The sequence below is a fragment of the Musca domestica genome, unplaced genomic scaffold (assembly GCF_030504385.1).
Source record: "Musca domestica strain aabys unplaced genomic scaffold, Musca_domestica.polishedcontigs.V.1.1 25, whole genome shotgun sequence".
Classification (NCBI taxonomy): Eukaryota; Metazoa; Arthropoda; class Insecta; order Diptera; family Muscidae; genus Musca; species Musca domestica.
The window spans coordinates 9182024-9196780 of NW_026712277.1; the positions used below are offsets into that span (position 1 = coordinate 9182024).

General features: G+C 38.4%; 2 protein-coding genes across 2 annotated transcripts; one reads left to right on the top strand and one right to left on the bottom strand.

The window, feature by feature from the left end:
- Positions 1–10787: 10787 nt before the first annotated feature.
- On the bottom strand, positions 10788–12469 carry LOC131802884 (WD repeat-containing protein 74-like). Its single transcript, XM_059123611.1, has 4 exons — positions 12282–12469; positions 11519–12225; positions 11084–11457; positions 10788–11020 (listed from the first exon to the last, which is right to left on the bottom strand). Exons 1-4 carry the CDS (start codon positions 12367–12369, stop codon positions 10846–10848), a joined length of 1344 nt encoding a protein of 447 aa, XP_058979594.1. The 5' UTR covers positions 12370–12469; the 3' UTR covers positions 10788–10845.
- An 874-nt stretch (positions 12470–13343) lies between these two features.
- LOC131802886 (pseudouridylate synthase TRUB2, mitochondrial-like) lies at positions 13344–14708 on the top strand. The gene is made up of 3 exons (XM_059123613.1): positions 13344–13581; positions 13639–13845; positions 13904–14708. Exons 1-3 carry the CDS (start codon positions 13452–13454, stop codon positions 14506–14508), a joined length of 942 nt encoding a protein of 313 aa, XP_058979596.1. The 5' UTR covers positions 13344–13451; the 3' UTR covers positions 14509–14708.
- The last annotated feature ends 49 nt before the right edge of the window (positions 14709–14757 follow it).

A 14757-nucleotide genomic window follows, 5' to 3' on the forward strand; every position in this document is an offset into this window, starting at 1 on the left:
TATTAACTGAAAATCTCTGCTCCCAAGCCACTTTCAACCAAAATAAGCCGCGTTTTATCATCACCATCTCTGTCGTTGACACCAATAGATCCGGCAGTTAACCATAAACTGCTGTTCCTTCAGCTGTTGAGAATTAATGGAGTAAATAAAAATTGTCAGTTTATGATTTTGCGGTTTTATGGCACAGAGTTCAAAGGATTTGAACGGTTTTTCTTTTCATTCCTTTTTTTTTGGTTGGTAATTTATGTGGCACATTTTCCAGATTAGTATTTTGTTTTTATTTAAAATTTTGCTCTTCTCTCCCGCTCTCCATCTATCTCGTCAGTGCCCTGCGAGGCTAGGCAAGTTCTTGTGCACTTGTCTTTCGCCACTCTGATTTATGACGCCAAATAAAATGTATTATTTGAATCATTTTTCCATTGGGCGCCACCTCCGCCATCACCACTGTCACCATTCATCATCTGGCAAGGATTAGCCATGTCGTATTTATACGTTATCACAACAATAATCATTTGCATACATGGAGTGTATGTGTGTGTGTGAGTGAGTGCGCGTCGAGGCATATGTCTACAAAATTTGTAGCAAAAATGAAAATATAATTGCCTTAACACCCCCGCTGCTAGCCGGCCGGCCGGGTTTGCTCCCAAGTTGTTTTTCCTTTTTTTTTTTGCCAAAAATAATCCAGATTTTTTTGTTGTTGCCATAATTTACGAATTTTGTTGTTAACAAAAATGTTTTAAATTCGTTTATGATTTAAATGCCGTTCCATTTTCCAATTCAAATAATTCCTATTTTTATTACTCATACGTCATGTGGGCCTTGTTACTGGGGGCAACCATAAAATATGGTCATATAGGAGAGTGTATGTGTGTGTGTGCGAGCGTTGTGTAAATAATAAATTCTACAATACTTACAGATGTACATACAGACACACACATGTAAATGGTGCGTTTATTTTGAAAAACAGTAAAACCTTCTCCTTTCTCCTTCTATGAAACTCAGTTATTCCAATCAGAGAGGGAGCGAGAGAGAGAGTTGTTCATTTTGAGAGAGCATACATGCAAAGGTTTTTTTGTTGGTCTATTTAATTCTAATCTTCTATGAGTTATGTTCACTTGTCTCACCTCTCACCAACACCAGGTTCCACTGTCCATCTCCGTGTTTGGACAACAACATGTGCCATAACATTTTTCGGAGATAAGAAAACACAGCTCTCACCTCTAAATGCATAACTGCATAAATAAACAAATTTTTCAAATCTTTTGTAAATATAAGGAGTGTTTGCAGGCAAACAAAACGATAGTGGACCACTCGATGGTGCTCAGGATGTAGGAGATAGAGTATGCGGTCTGAGTCCATATAAATTCCTGATTTCCAGACTTCTAAAGGACTTTTAGGGTCAAATAAACCTTCAGATTTATAAATTATATTTGAATCTCTTCTAAGTACTAGCAATTGTTTGGCCATCATTTCCTCTAGAGGAGCCTTACTCCATTTAACAACTAAGGCCCTCTCATATCCACCTACCAAATATGTCTGTATTTAAACAGAGATCATTTGCTGGCAGACATTTGATGGACTTGTCTCTCATCCTCCATCGTTTTAAGCTTTACAAAGCTCTTTGGAATTATAATTTATCTATCAGTTTTTTTTTCAGTTGGCAATTGCAATTCCTAGTTACAATTTTTGCATGACAGTTACAACTGGCAACAACGACAGCAAAACAAACAAGGGGTTTTCCAGCCGTCTGCCAGTCTATCTGCCTGTCTGGCAGTCTGATGATGGGCATAAATGCATTTTCACAGCACGTGCAATTACGAAAATTGCACCGAGTGGGAATCTGATACTGATAACACCTTACAAGCCTTGTGTAAATTCGTAACACGTTGCTGGAACAGACACCGGACAGGATGACAGTTCATAGTTGGGGATTGTCACATCATTGTTGACTAAAACTGATAAATAAATAACAAATCCTTACAAGCAGATTTTTTTTTTTTTTTTGTTGCTGTTGCAAATTTGTAACTACATTGTCGGAACATGTTCAGGGATGGCAAACAAATGAGATAATGTAATAGGATGGGGTGAAAAGGTTGCGATTTCTGTAGATCTTCTATGAAAAGAGAAGAGCTCCAGATCTTTTGTGTGAGGACAATATCTCCAGCTCTTCTAGGAGAAGAAGAAGATCTCCAGCTCTTCTATGAGAAGAAGAAGAGCTCCAGCTCTTCTGTGGGAAGAGAAGAGCTCCAGCTCTTCTGTGGGAAGAGAAGAGTTCCAGCTCTCCTAGAAAAGCTTCAGCTCTTCTATGGGAAGATAAGACTTCCAGGCCTTCTATGACCTGGATGGTCTTCTATAGAGGAGACGTCCAGGTCTTCTATGGAAAGAGAAGACCTCCAGGACTTCTATGGAAAGAGAAGACTCTTGGTCTTCTATGGGAAGAGAAGACCTCCAGGTCTTCTGTGGGAAGAGAAGACCTCCAGGTCTTCTGTGGGAAGAGAAAACCTCCAGGACTTCTATGGGAAAAGAAGACCCTAGGTCTTCTATGGGAAACGAAGACCCTAGGTCTTCTATGGGAAACGAAGACCCTAGGTCTTCTATGGGAAGAGAAGACCTCCATGTCTTCCATGAGAAGACCTCCAGGTCTTCTATGAGAAGGCCTCCATGTCTTCCATGAGAAGACCTCCAGGTCTTCTATGAGAAGGCCTCCAGTTCTTCTATGGAGAAAATACCTCCAGGTCTTCTATGGAAAAATCCTCGAGCTCATCTATGGAGAAGACCTCGAGCTCATCTATGGAGAAGACCTCGAGCTCATCTATGGAGAAGACCTCGAGCTCATCTATGGAGAAGACCTCGAGCTCATCTATGGAGAAGACCTCGAGCTCATCTATGGAGAAGACCTCGAGCTCATCTATGGAGAAGACCTCGAGCTCATCTATGGAGAAGACCTCGAGCTCATCTATGGAGAAGACCTCAAGCTCATCTATGGAGAAGACCTCGAGCTCTTCTATGGAGAAGACCTCGAGCTCTTCTATGGAGAAGACCTCGAGCTCTTCTATGGAGAAGACCTCGAGCTCTTCTATGGAGAAGACCTCGAGCTCTTCTATGGAGAAGACCTCGAGCTCTTCTATGGAGAAGACCTCGAGCTCTTCTATGGAGAAGACCTCGAGCTCTTCTATGGAGAAGACCTCGAGCTCTTCTATGGAGAAGACCTCGAGCTCTTCTATGGAGAAGACCTCGAGCTCTTCTATGGAGAAGACCTCGAGCTCTTCTATGGAGAAGACCTCGAGCTCTTCTATGGAGAAGACCTCGAGCTCTTCTATGGAGAAGACCTCGAGCTCTTCTATGGAGAAGACCTCGAGCTCTTCTATGGAGAAGACCTCGAGCTCTTCTATGGAGAAGACCTCGAGCTCTTCTATGGAGAAGACCTCGAGCTCTTCTATGGAGAAGACCTCGAGCTCTTCTATGGAGAAGACCTCGAGCTCTTCTATGGAGAAGACCTCGAGCTCTTCTATGGAGAAGACCTCGAGCTCTTCTATGGAGAAGACCTCGAGCTCTTCTATGGAGAAGACCTCGAGCTCTTCTATGGAGAAGACCTCGAGCTCTTCTGTGGAGAAGACCTCGAGCTCTTCTATGGAGAAGACCTCGAGCTCTTCTATGGAGAAGACGTCGAGCTCTCTGAGCTCTCTTCTATGGAGAAGACGTCGAGCTCTTCTATGGAGAAGACGTCGAGCTCTTCTATGGAGAAGACGTCGAGCTCTTCTATGGAGAAGACGTCGAGCTCTTCTATGGAGAAGACCTCGAGCTCTTCTATGGAGAAGACCTCGAGCTCTTCTGTGGAGAAGACCTCGAGCTCTTCTGTGGAGAAGACCTCGAGCTCTTCTGCGGAGAAGACCTCGAGCTCTTCTGCGGAGAAGACCTCGAGCTCTTCTATGGAGAAGACCTCGAGCTCTTCTATGGAGAAGACCTCGAGCTCATCTATGGAGAAGACCTCGAGCTCATCTATGGAGAAGACCTCGAGCTCTTCTATGGAGAAGACCTCGAGCTCATCTATGGAGAAGACCTCGAGCTCTTCTATGGAGAAGACCTCGAGCTCATCTATGGAGAAGACCTCGAGCTCTTCTATGGAGAAGACCTCCATGTCTTCCATGAGAAGACCTCCAGGTCTTCTATGGGAAGAGAAGACCTCCAGGTCTCCTATGGTAAAAGAAGACCTCCAGGTCTTCTATTTGAAAAGAAGACCTCCAGGTCTTCTATGGGAAGAGAAGACTTCTAGGTCTTTTTTTCTATGGAGAAGACCTCAAGCTCTTCTATGGAGAAGACCTCCAGCTCTTCTATGGAGAAGATCTCCAGCTCTTTATGGAGAAGACCTCCAGCTCTTCTATGGATAAGACCTCGAGCTCTTCTATGAAGAGGACCTCAAGCGCTTCTATGGGGAATTCTTCCAGGTCTTCTGTGGATAAGAATTCCGGGAACTTAATAAGAAGATCTTAAGCTCTTCTGTTAAAAGAGGCCTTACATAGGTCTCCTCCAGATTAAAGACCTTTTTAATGTCTTATCTTCGTAGATAATCTTGCATGCCTATTTCCTTCAAAGAAGACCTTCTAGAAGTCTTCTCTACATAAAAGATCTCCTACACCTGCTTCAGAGAGTTCTATGAAATGGCACTGTTGCCAAAAATCTCTTTATAAAAGTCTACTATTTAAGGAGGCATTTAAAAAGGACGATTATATACCAAGTATCCAATTTTTTCTTTAGGGTTACTCATCTTGTCGTAAGATCCTTTTATATCTCCCATGATTGCAAAAATTCCTCAGGCTGGCTTTAATTTTGCATAGAACTACAACTTTTCCACAGAATCCCACCACACCAGAAACTGTGTGGTTTTGAAGCCTTCTGCAACATGACTTGTTTTTGCCAAGTCATGGTGTTTCCTACCATTAGATGGCCATGGAGGCAATTGCTACAACAAAATGCCCCAAATTCATTTACACCCAACCTTCCTGCAAGTGTAAATCAAAAATCTTTTGTTCGAAAAGAAAAACTAAATGAAAAAATATCCATCAACTTCAAGAAAGGAACTACAGGAAAGGAAAAAATGAATTGAGTCAGAGGAGGAACAAAAATAAAATCTTTAAAAAAATTTACTTTTGTTGTTTAACCAAAGATTATTTGCATATTTGCTTTAATAAAGTGCGTAGTTTTTCCTTGGCAAGGTTCACTGCTGCGAACTTTATGGGTTGTACTTCATAGCGTTGTTGTTATGATACACCACATATGTATATTAATATATGAAGGAGGTCACGGTGACGTCCTACAACCTTTATTTTCTTTATTTGCTTATATAAATTTGTTGATCGACTTGTTTGTTGTTGTTCTATTTTCTTTGATTTTTTGATCAAATATAAATAAATCCGTGAATAAAAATATGAAAAGTAGCTATGGATGCATGTATGTGGGTGTAAAAAATCAAAAATATGTTTATTTTATAAATTTATTTGTAAATCCGTATTAAAGCGGTAGATTCCGCAAAATTCAGACAATATATACATAAACAATTTTCTCCCATAGGATGTAGTATCTATTACAAGCTTGAAATACCAAGTTTGAAACAATTCCAGTGAATAATGTCCCTAACATCATCAAAATACCGAATATCGGGGAGGTGCCGTTATATGGGGGCTATACGAAGACGTGGACCTTCACGGACAATTTTCTGTCGCTGTAGTATCCATTACGAACTTCAAACACCAAATTTGAAACAATTCCGGTGAATAATGTCGCTAAAATCACCAAAATACCGAATATCGGGAGGTGCCGTTATATAGGGGCTATACGAAGGCGCGGATTTCCACGGACAATTATCTGTGATAGGATGTAGCATTTATTACGAACCTCAAATACCAAATTTGAAATAATTCCAGTGAAAATGTCGCTAAAATCATGAAAATGCCAAATATCGGGAGGTGTCGTTATGTGGAGGCTTTACGAAGACGTGGACCAGCACAGACAATTTTCTGTCGAAGGCTGTAGTATACATTACGAACTTCAAATACCAAATTTGAAACATTTCTGGTGAATAATGTTGCTTAAATCCCCAAAATACCGAAAATAGGGAGATGTGGGGGCTATACGATGACGTGGACCGGCACAGACACTTTATGTCTCAGGCTGTATTATCCATTACGAATTTCGAAAACCAAATTTGAAACTATTCCTGTAAAAAATGTTGGTAAAATATTCAAAATATCGAATATCGGGAGGTACCGTTACATGGGGGCTAGACGAGGACGTGGACCGGCACAGATGCTTTTCTGTCTTGGGCTGTGTTATCCATCACGAACTTAAAATACCAAATTTGAAACATTTCTGATGAAAAATGTCGCTTAAATCTCCAAAATACCGAAAATAGGGGGGTGCCATTATATGGAAGCTGTACCAAAACGTGGACCTACATGGTCCATTTTCAATACCAAAAGTCCTGCAGATATAATATACATTTGAGTAAAATTCAATCAACCTACTTCATTTCGTTCGGAAGCTAGAGTGATTACCACAGACGGGCAGACTGACAAACATCGACATAGAATTTTATGCTGATCAATTATATATAGACTTTGTGGGATCTAAAATGTATACTTCGAGGTATTACAAACGGAATAACAAACTTAATATACCCTACGATGGAGGGTATTAGAATCTGGAAACTTTATGAATATCATAAAAAATCACTAATAATATTGGTATATAGGTTTTTTAGATAAATTCCTACCAGATTGCAAGCTATGCCAAAAAATATCCACTTTAGAAATAGTTAAGATGAGGTGAGAAATAATGAAAAAAATACGAACCCCTTTGAGTTCTACTATGCCGGTCCAATTCCTTCACATCCATTTAGAATTTCCCATCCCTATATTAGCTTGTGTTTCATATTTCCAGAATTGAGTTCGTAAGATTACTGTCTATCTTCAGATTCTTCATTACTTCTGCCCTTTTCATTCTGGACAATTTTCGTTTTCATTACATTACTTATCGTCTTAGGCATCAGCTTCATTGTCCCTAAAATAAGAAAAATATTTTTAAACTTGTTCGTTTCTATTTATACTTTTACGCATCTCACCATTTTGTGTAGCATATGTTCAGGAGCCCACAAATTTTACAGACAATAGCATCCTCTCAAACTCAACTGATAAATCTCTTTGAAGCCTTATTTTATATTCTCCAATAACATCCTTACCTTTCCCCCCTGCAGCATACTTTTAATAACATGCTCCCCAATCGTTTATATTTACAACGATAATTCTACTTAATTTACTTAAATTATCCTCCTTCACTCCCCGCAAAGCGTAAAGGGAGACTAAACTTTGACGGTAACGAAAGCATGGAATAAACAATTGCATTTTCCCTTTAATATCAAATCGTTGGCACACAATGCTTTTGTTCCTTTGCAATTTAGTAGTACTTATTTGCAATTTAGCCCGCAACTCCAAGTGATGCGAAGTAGACAAAAGGCGAGGTAAAGTGCAATTCCCTTTGCTGCCATTGAATTGTGCATTGCCTGTGGGAACATTGAAGTCACGATAACAGATGCGCTGGGCAGATGCAACCGCAACGCAGAGTACTCTCGTTCATTTTTTTGTTTCAACATCATTTAATCTTCTCAATTAATTGTCCTGCCATAGTTGGCCACACATCTATTTTTTTTCCTGTTGCCGCCTCAATGACGATGATGGCAGCAGCAGAAAACAAAAGGACTTTGTTGCATTAGATTTAATCGGCAAAATGGGCATTAAAGTTAATAATATTGAAAATTTATCTATATAACAGCAAATATAATAAAGTTGTTTTTGTTTTCTAAAACAAATTGCATGCTATTAGTTTTAATAACAGAGGCTTTTTAATTTCAAAATTGTTGATTTGATAGATATAGACATACAAGGCGCTTTAATACAGATGTATGGTTGCATGTTCACAATTTAATCTAAATGGGATGCTGCAATCCCTCAATTGGTCCCAGGTCTTCATACTTCCTTTAAAATACGGCAGCTTGATCCAACATTCATAATTGGCTTTCGTTGATAGACTACATAATGTGGGGGTGGATCTGCTTTCCTTCAACACTAGTCCATCTCCGGCTATCAACATGGTCCCGCAACATACCGACTATAGTTGGCCGGCTTTGCTTTTAGTAAGCCCAAGTGACCAGAAGTGCCTTTTTGGGGAACAAAACAGAGCTATTATTCCTTTTAACGTTCTCGATTTACATATTGCGATATTGTGAATTGAGTTACCAAATTGTTCTCCGCTTTATTTTTGGCCATACCAGCAACTAACAATAGCGTTGTGGTTGTCCAAGCGGCGATGGTGCTGCCTCAAAGTCGTTAAATTCAATATGAAATTAACATTTTTCTCTTCTTCTTTTAAAATGTATTCATCAACTGTGATTGGCAGAGAAGAAGAAGAGTCATAATGACAGACTGGGGGAATTGAATTGTGGCGATTTTAATCGTTCTCTTTTGTATTTGTCTCTGAATTTATACGAATCAATTTGTTTTTAGCCATTTTCGTTTTTCATTGTTCCCTCTTTTGTCGTTGCTATTAATATTTTTGTATAAAAATAAAAGCACCACATGAAATTAACATTCCTGTCTTCTTCTTTTACAATGTATTCATCTACAGTGAATTGCAGAGAAGAAGAAGAGACAATATGAAACTCCTGATTTAGACAGGGAGAGTTAACTTGTGACAATTTTAAAAATTTTAAACGTTATATTTTGTTCTTGCTTCCTTAATTTTTGTTTTCAGCCATTTTCGTTCTTCATTATTCCGTCTTCTGTCGTTGATATTAATATTTTTGTATAAAAATAAAAACACAAAAGGATACTGGCCATTCCTTCAATTGTATTGAAATTTTTCAAATATACATTTCTCTTTCTTCTCTCTCTCTCTCCTACAGAGACTTATCACAAGCAAACTTCCTAATGTAAATATGGAATTATTCCATTTATTTGTCTATGCTTCTTCTTTAATTAAAATATAATTGAAAATACTGTATTACAGACAAGAAGAAGAGACTGCTATTGTCATGTCCTTATGCCAGGCTTATAGGTTTATGTGCCTGTTTCTAGTAATTTTCATATATTTTAGTATTTCCTTTCCAAAATCCTAATATGCTATTCCATGATAATGGTTCCTTCCTAAAATACATATATTATTGAACCAATAATCTACCTCATTATTTAATAAATCTACTTTTCAATTCAATAAGAGAACAATTTCACTACATACCTATTATGAATTACTATTGTCACAAATTAAGTCGTACACACACACACAATCACACTCAGCTTATAGTTCTGCTCCCATTGAATCTGTCCACTATTTCATTTGTCATAACCACAATCTCTGTGGTCGAATTCTGTGAAGTGTGAAGGGGAGGTGTTGGAAATAACACATGAGCATAAATATATATGTGCCTGGGACCACACCTAGTCATTTGCTGTAGTAGTTTATAACATTTAATACTCACTTAAAGCCAAATTATGTTTTGGCTCATTTCAGTTATTAACAAAAACAACAACGGGAAAAATATGTTATTCAACTTGGCCATAACACAAAGAAACATTATGTTTTTCATTATACTTATTACAACTATGAAAACACTCACACACAACTAATAGTACCATTAGGCAAAATAACACTAACAACAACCATGATCCTGAATATGTTCTAAATGGTCAAAGGTATTTATCAAAGGCCTAATTGCAGAATGTAGACATTAACTCGGGAAGTCCTTTTAACCACACACGTGACCCAAGGAGACGGTTGTCAGTCAGTCTGTGTGTGACCAGATGTGTGTGGGTTTGTGTGCTGCTGGAGAGCAAAACTACCAAATACTTATTTCTTATGTTAGCTACACGTTTGCCAGCCGCCTTCATCTCCCCATTGTGGATTTGTTGTTAATTGATGTAATGACATAACATTCACATCCATTTGTCTATTTATGTTTAATGTTGTTTTTGTTGTTGTTTTTGGTAATTGGAATGGTGTTGTCCGACAAAGCAAATCAAAATAAATGTCACTTTCAACATTAAATACAATGTAATAAGGCCAAATAATAACTATTAAAGTAAACAAACTTGGTGTAAAAGATGTTAATATAAATTATAGTATACTTTTAGGCGTCAGTTATATTTAAAGGCGTTGATTTATTGGGTTTCTAAGGAAAGGAAAAAGAAGTGAAATTTAAAAAAAAATGATCGAAATAGAACTGACATTATTACCCTTGCCCGTCTACTTACGCGCAAATTTTTCAAGCCACACTGGAATAAAATGATTTTTGGACTCTTTATGAACACCAAAGAAAACACCCAATCCTTGTAGAGAAAAGGGCATAAGTTTCAACAAAATGTGTGTTAAACTGTAGCCAAATCATTCAATTACTTTAAAAAGGAAAATATCATTACATGGATATAAAACATTAAAAGAACTTTCGTAGGAAGTTTTTCCGTAGCCTGAAAAGCAAAAAAACGGAAAATCCCAAAAGGTAAATTACAATTCATGGTGGACATATGTGAAGTGGCTTTTTCACATTTTTAGTCATACTTGAGGCCGTTTTCTCCTCGCTTCGAGTGGGACTATATTACTTTTTAATGATTATTAAAATATTCGTTATATTTTTTTTTTTTTTATTTTAAGTGTTAAGTTTAATTAGCTTATACAAAAATCAACTGAGCCCCACCAAAGGAATTACACATACCTTGAAAGATAATCCCAATAACACAGGGGACTTGAAAATATGTTACAACTATTTATTAACTTAAATGTATCATCAGTTTATCCAGGCCTTTAATTCCTTTTCTTCTTGTTCTTTATTGCATTTCCTTTGGCTTTTCTTTTTGAGCCAGCTTTGGAGGATTTCTGCTTTTCTTCGGGTTCTTCTTCATTGCTACTGTCTCCTGCACCATCTCCATTGTCGTCGTCACTATTATCCTCATCGTCTTGGGCATCATTTCCATTGTCACTAAAAAAAATTAAAAACAAATGATGATTCGTTCCCCATTTAAACTCCTTCCTCCCCACTCACCATATTGTCTGCATATTGTCAAACATATTTTCATATTCTTCATCCTCGGATACATCGCCTCCTTGCGTTTTGTTGGCTTTCTTTTTATTTGAGCCCTTTGATTTGCCGCCGTTTTCATCATCTTCCAACTCTTCGCCATCTTCCGCGGCATTTGGATTTTCCATGGATTCACGTAAAAGTACCCGGGTTGCTTTAGACTTGACATAGCATTGATACAACATAACACAGGAGTCCACATTGTGTACACGCACATAACGATCCAAACAGGCAGAGGCCAAGTATTTACCCGAAGCATCCAAATGCAAGTCACTAATTCCTCCCGTAAAACCTTTATAAGTATGGACAAAGGTCTTCATGCGTCTGATGTCAAAGGCCTTAAAAAAAAATAATACATTATCATCATTGCAAAGGTAACTATGGACAATCTAAACCTACCTTCAATGCCCCCATTGTGGTACCGGTGTAAATGTAATTTCCATTTGCTGCCAAGGTAGTGAAGCTCATTTGATCTTCCGTGGCATAACACTGAACTGGACGTCTTTGCTTCCTTGTATCATACAAACGTACATAGCCATATCGCGAGCATGTTGCCAATGTATGCGGAGAATCAAAGAATCCCACATCACAATCCCATATTGGCACCTCAAGTTGCAAGTAATCATTGGGTAAATTCTTTGATGTAAAAAGCTGCTTTCCCCCGGCAGCCATATCGAAAATCTTCAGATTGTTTTGTCTGCCCTTGCCACCGACAGCAACTATGTTGCGATCACTGGGACACTGTCTTAAACGTGACATATCATCACCCACTTTGTCCAACAGCAGTTTGGGTTGTTCTTCATCAATGTCACCGTCATCGTTTATGGCCACACTGCGTATGTGTCCATTACCGAAGCCAGCAACAACACAGTTATCATAACGCGCCAAGCCCACAATGGGAGACTCCTCGAAATCAATGGTGTATTGTGTATGACCGGTACGTACCGAGTGCACCTGTGCCGTGGACTTCCCCCGACCAATAAGTATCTCCGATTTATTGGCATTCGCAAAACTTAAGCTGGTTATGTGCGAATCTTTGTCCAATTCGTTGAGGTCTTGCAAGTTGGATTGCTTGAAGGGTTTGTCTTCATAAGCAGGCAGTAACTCTGAAAGGTAGTGAGTTTTTTACGAAAAGCTTGAGAGAAATTTGATGTTTACTTACTTTTGAAGGTCCCCGTTTTGGTTCCCACATATATTTCATGGTTTTCGGTGTAATTTGGGCTTTTCAAATTGGCTGTGGTCCACTTCATTTCGGAAGAATGTCTTGTGCCTTGGCCAGCAAATAAGAAATAAACAGAGAATGCTTCCACGTGCCTTTCAAAGAGAGTATTCAACAGTGTGGCTCTCTTAAACAGAGATACCAATTCACAGCTGTGAATATGAATGCAAAACGGAATTCAAGAGAAAAAGTCACGAATATGATGGGTGAATTGATAACCCTTTTCTGCTAATCACGAAAACTGATAACACGCTCCTGTTATCGCAAAAGGGGCACTGGCGAAAACAAACTGTTTATGGTGTTTATGGAATGACGTAGTATAAGGAAACATATAAAAATCTACTTATATTTGAAAAAAACATTTTAATGTTTTTGACATATCAATGCTCCCAAGCGTTGATGCATCTACCTGTATTCTTCTGCCATGGTATACCCCTTCCAAGACAGCTGATTATGCATTATTGTGATTGGAATGACAGCACAAAAGTCAAGTCAACGAAAAGTACGTCTAGACATATGGTACACAAAATCAGATGGCTGCACGTCATTTCTCCTTTCTTTACAAACATTTCAGAAGATTAAAAATATCAAAATAAAAAAAATATATTAACTAAATGGCTAACTAATATTCCGTCGGCATAACAAAACATAATTTTTACTCCAAGCAAAAAGGCTAAAGTCGAAAAAAAACAAATGTTGATATAAATTATTAAATAAATTATTTAAATGATTGTAGGCAGAAAATATTGTGAGATTTGTGTGGAATAATTTAAATAATACCGAATTTTTTAAACTGCAATATCAGTCTCATTGCCGAGTCGGCATACATTGCATTTTGGCCAAATTGTTCCTGTCACCTTCCTATAAAATTTGCGGTTTAACTCTAGTTTAGTAAAAACTTAGATTTTTTCGAAATTTTTCCCAGAGGTAGGTATCCGGGAAACTATTTTTCTATTCATCAAAAACAGTATAATGATATATATGATTACTTATATATTTTTGTAGTCCAAACATTTTGAGAACCTTTTTTATTTCTGAAATAAAAAACTAATTTACACCAAGAACTTCTGGAAATTGTGGAGTTGCGAATTCGTTGCCGGTCCGAGACCCGAAATGGCTTTACAAAAGGTGCGAGATGCCTCCTTGGTTTTTCGAAATCTCAATGGGATCCTAAATGTCTACAAACCGGCTGGCATGAAAATCAAGCATGTTCGGGCAGCAATTTTACATAACATATGTGAAGGTTTGTGGCAATCTCTTATTTCTAGCCAGCCTTTTAATATATTCCTAACTCTTTCAGATTTAAATGCCTTGAAGGCTAATAACGAACCCGAAGCCCATCAAATACCTTTACTGGAACCAGGCGGTGCTGCAGACCCTTTACTTAGGAAGGTGAATTCATTGAATTTAGCTGAACATGTTCTCAGCACGGGACCACGTTATCAGATGGAGGATATACGTTGTGCAACAGTTGCCAGTTTGGGTATCCACACAAGCGGAGTTTTGTGTAAGTAGTTTGGAATTCTTGTGGCCGAAAATACTCAAAATGATGTCTCTTCCCCTAGTATTTGGTATTAACAAAGGCCTCAAACAATCAATGAGAATACAACGCAATCGTCCCATACGAGCCTACCATGTAACCGGCCAATTGGGCAAGGCCACTGAAACACATTTGCCAGATTCGCATACAACGCTGAAGGCTAACTACCGCCATGTCCATCCAGACCGCTTAAGTGCCTTAGTCTCTTCCCTGCAAGCCTCACATCAACGCAAAATGTTCGAATTATGTGGTGTGGATATGCAATCCCAGGCAGCCTATGAAATTGCCTGCAAGGGCCTAATACGACCTGCCAACAACAGCCAGCCTATCATCTATGGCATTAAATTAATTGATTTCCAAAAACCTCATTTTACATTGGAAATTCATGCCATTAATGAATCGGAAAGTTATTTAGCCACACTTGTCCATGAAATTGGTATTGAACTGCGTACCGTGGCCCATTGTACAGCGTTACGGTGCATCCGCCATGGGAAATTTTCGGTGGAAGGAGCTTTGCTGCGACATGCCTGGAATTTACCGGGTGTTGTACGTAATATGCGAGAGCAAAAAGATATTCTAGAGGCAAATCCTTACCTGTTGAAGCAAGATCGCATTGAATTACGGAATTAATGAGGTGATTTTTTGATGGATTGGATCATCATCATCACCATAAGTAGCACATAAGTTGTTTTTGAGGCTGTGTGGGTTAATGGAATATCTGTATATACAGTTGGGGACCATAACGAGGCCACATATTCTCATAATTTAGATTTTAAGAATTAAAGTTGTTGAAATTGTTTACTATTGAAATAAATGGACATTTAATGTAATGTTGGTAGGCCAACTTCCTAATTAATATTTTTAAGTGATGATCGTTTG

Bases quoted from the DNA above. Each gene is read 5' to 3' on its own strand.
- LOC131802884 (XM_059123611.1), bottom strand. From the start codon at position 12,369: ATGAAGTGGACCACAGCCAATTTGAAAAGCCCAAATTACACCGAAAAC. The intron at 11,458-11,518 runs GTAGGTTTAGAT...TTTTTTTTTAAG, and splicing joins CCACAATGGGGGCATTGAAG to GCCTTTGACATCAGACGCAT. The intron at 11,021-11,083 runs GTGAGTGGGGAG...AATTTTTTTTAG, and splicing joins GACAATATGCAGACAATATG to TGACAATGGAAATGATGCCC.
- LOC131802886 (XM_059123613.1), top strand. From the start codon at position 13,452: ATGGCTTTACAAAAGGTGCGAGATGCCTCCTTGGTTTTTCGAAATCTC. The intron at 13,582-13,638 runs GTTTGTGGCAAT...TAACTCTTTCAG, and splicing joins TTTACATAACATATGTGAAG to ATTTAAATGCCTTGAAGGCT. The intron at 13,846-13,903 runs GTAAGTAGTTTG...CTCTTCCCCTAG, and splicing joins CCACACAAGCGGAGTTTTGT to TATTTGGTATTAACAAAGGC.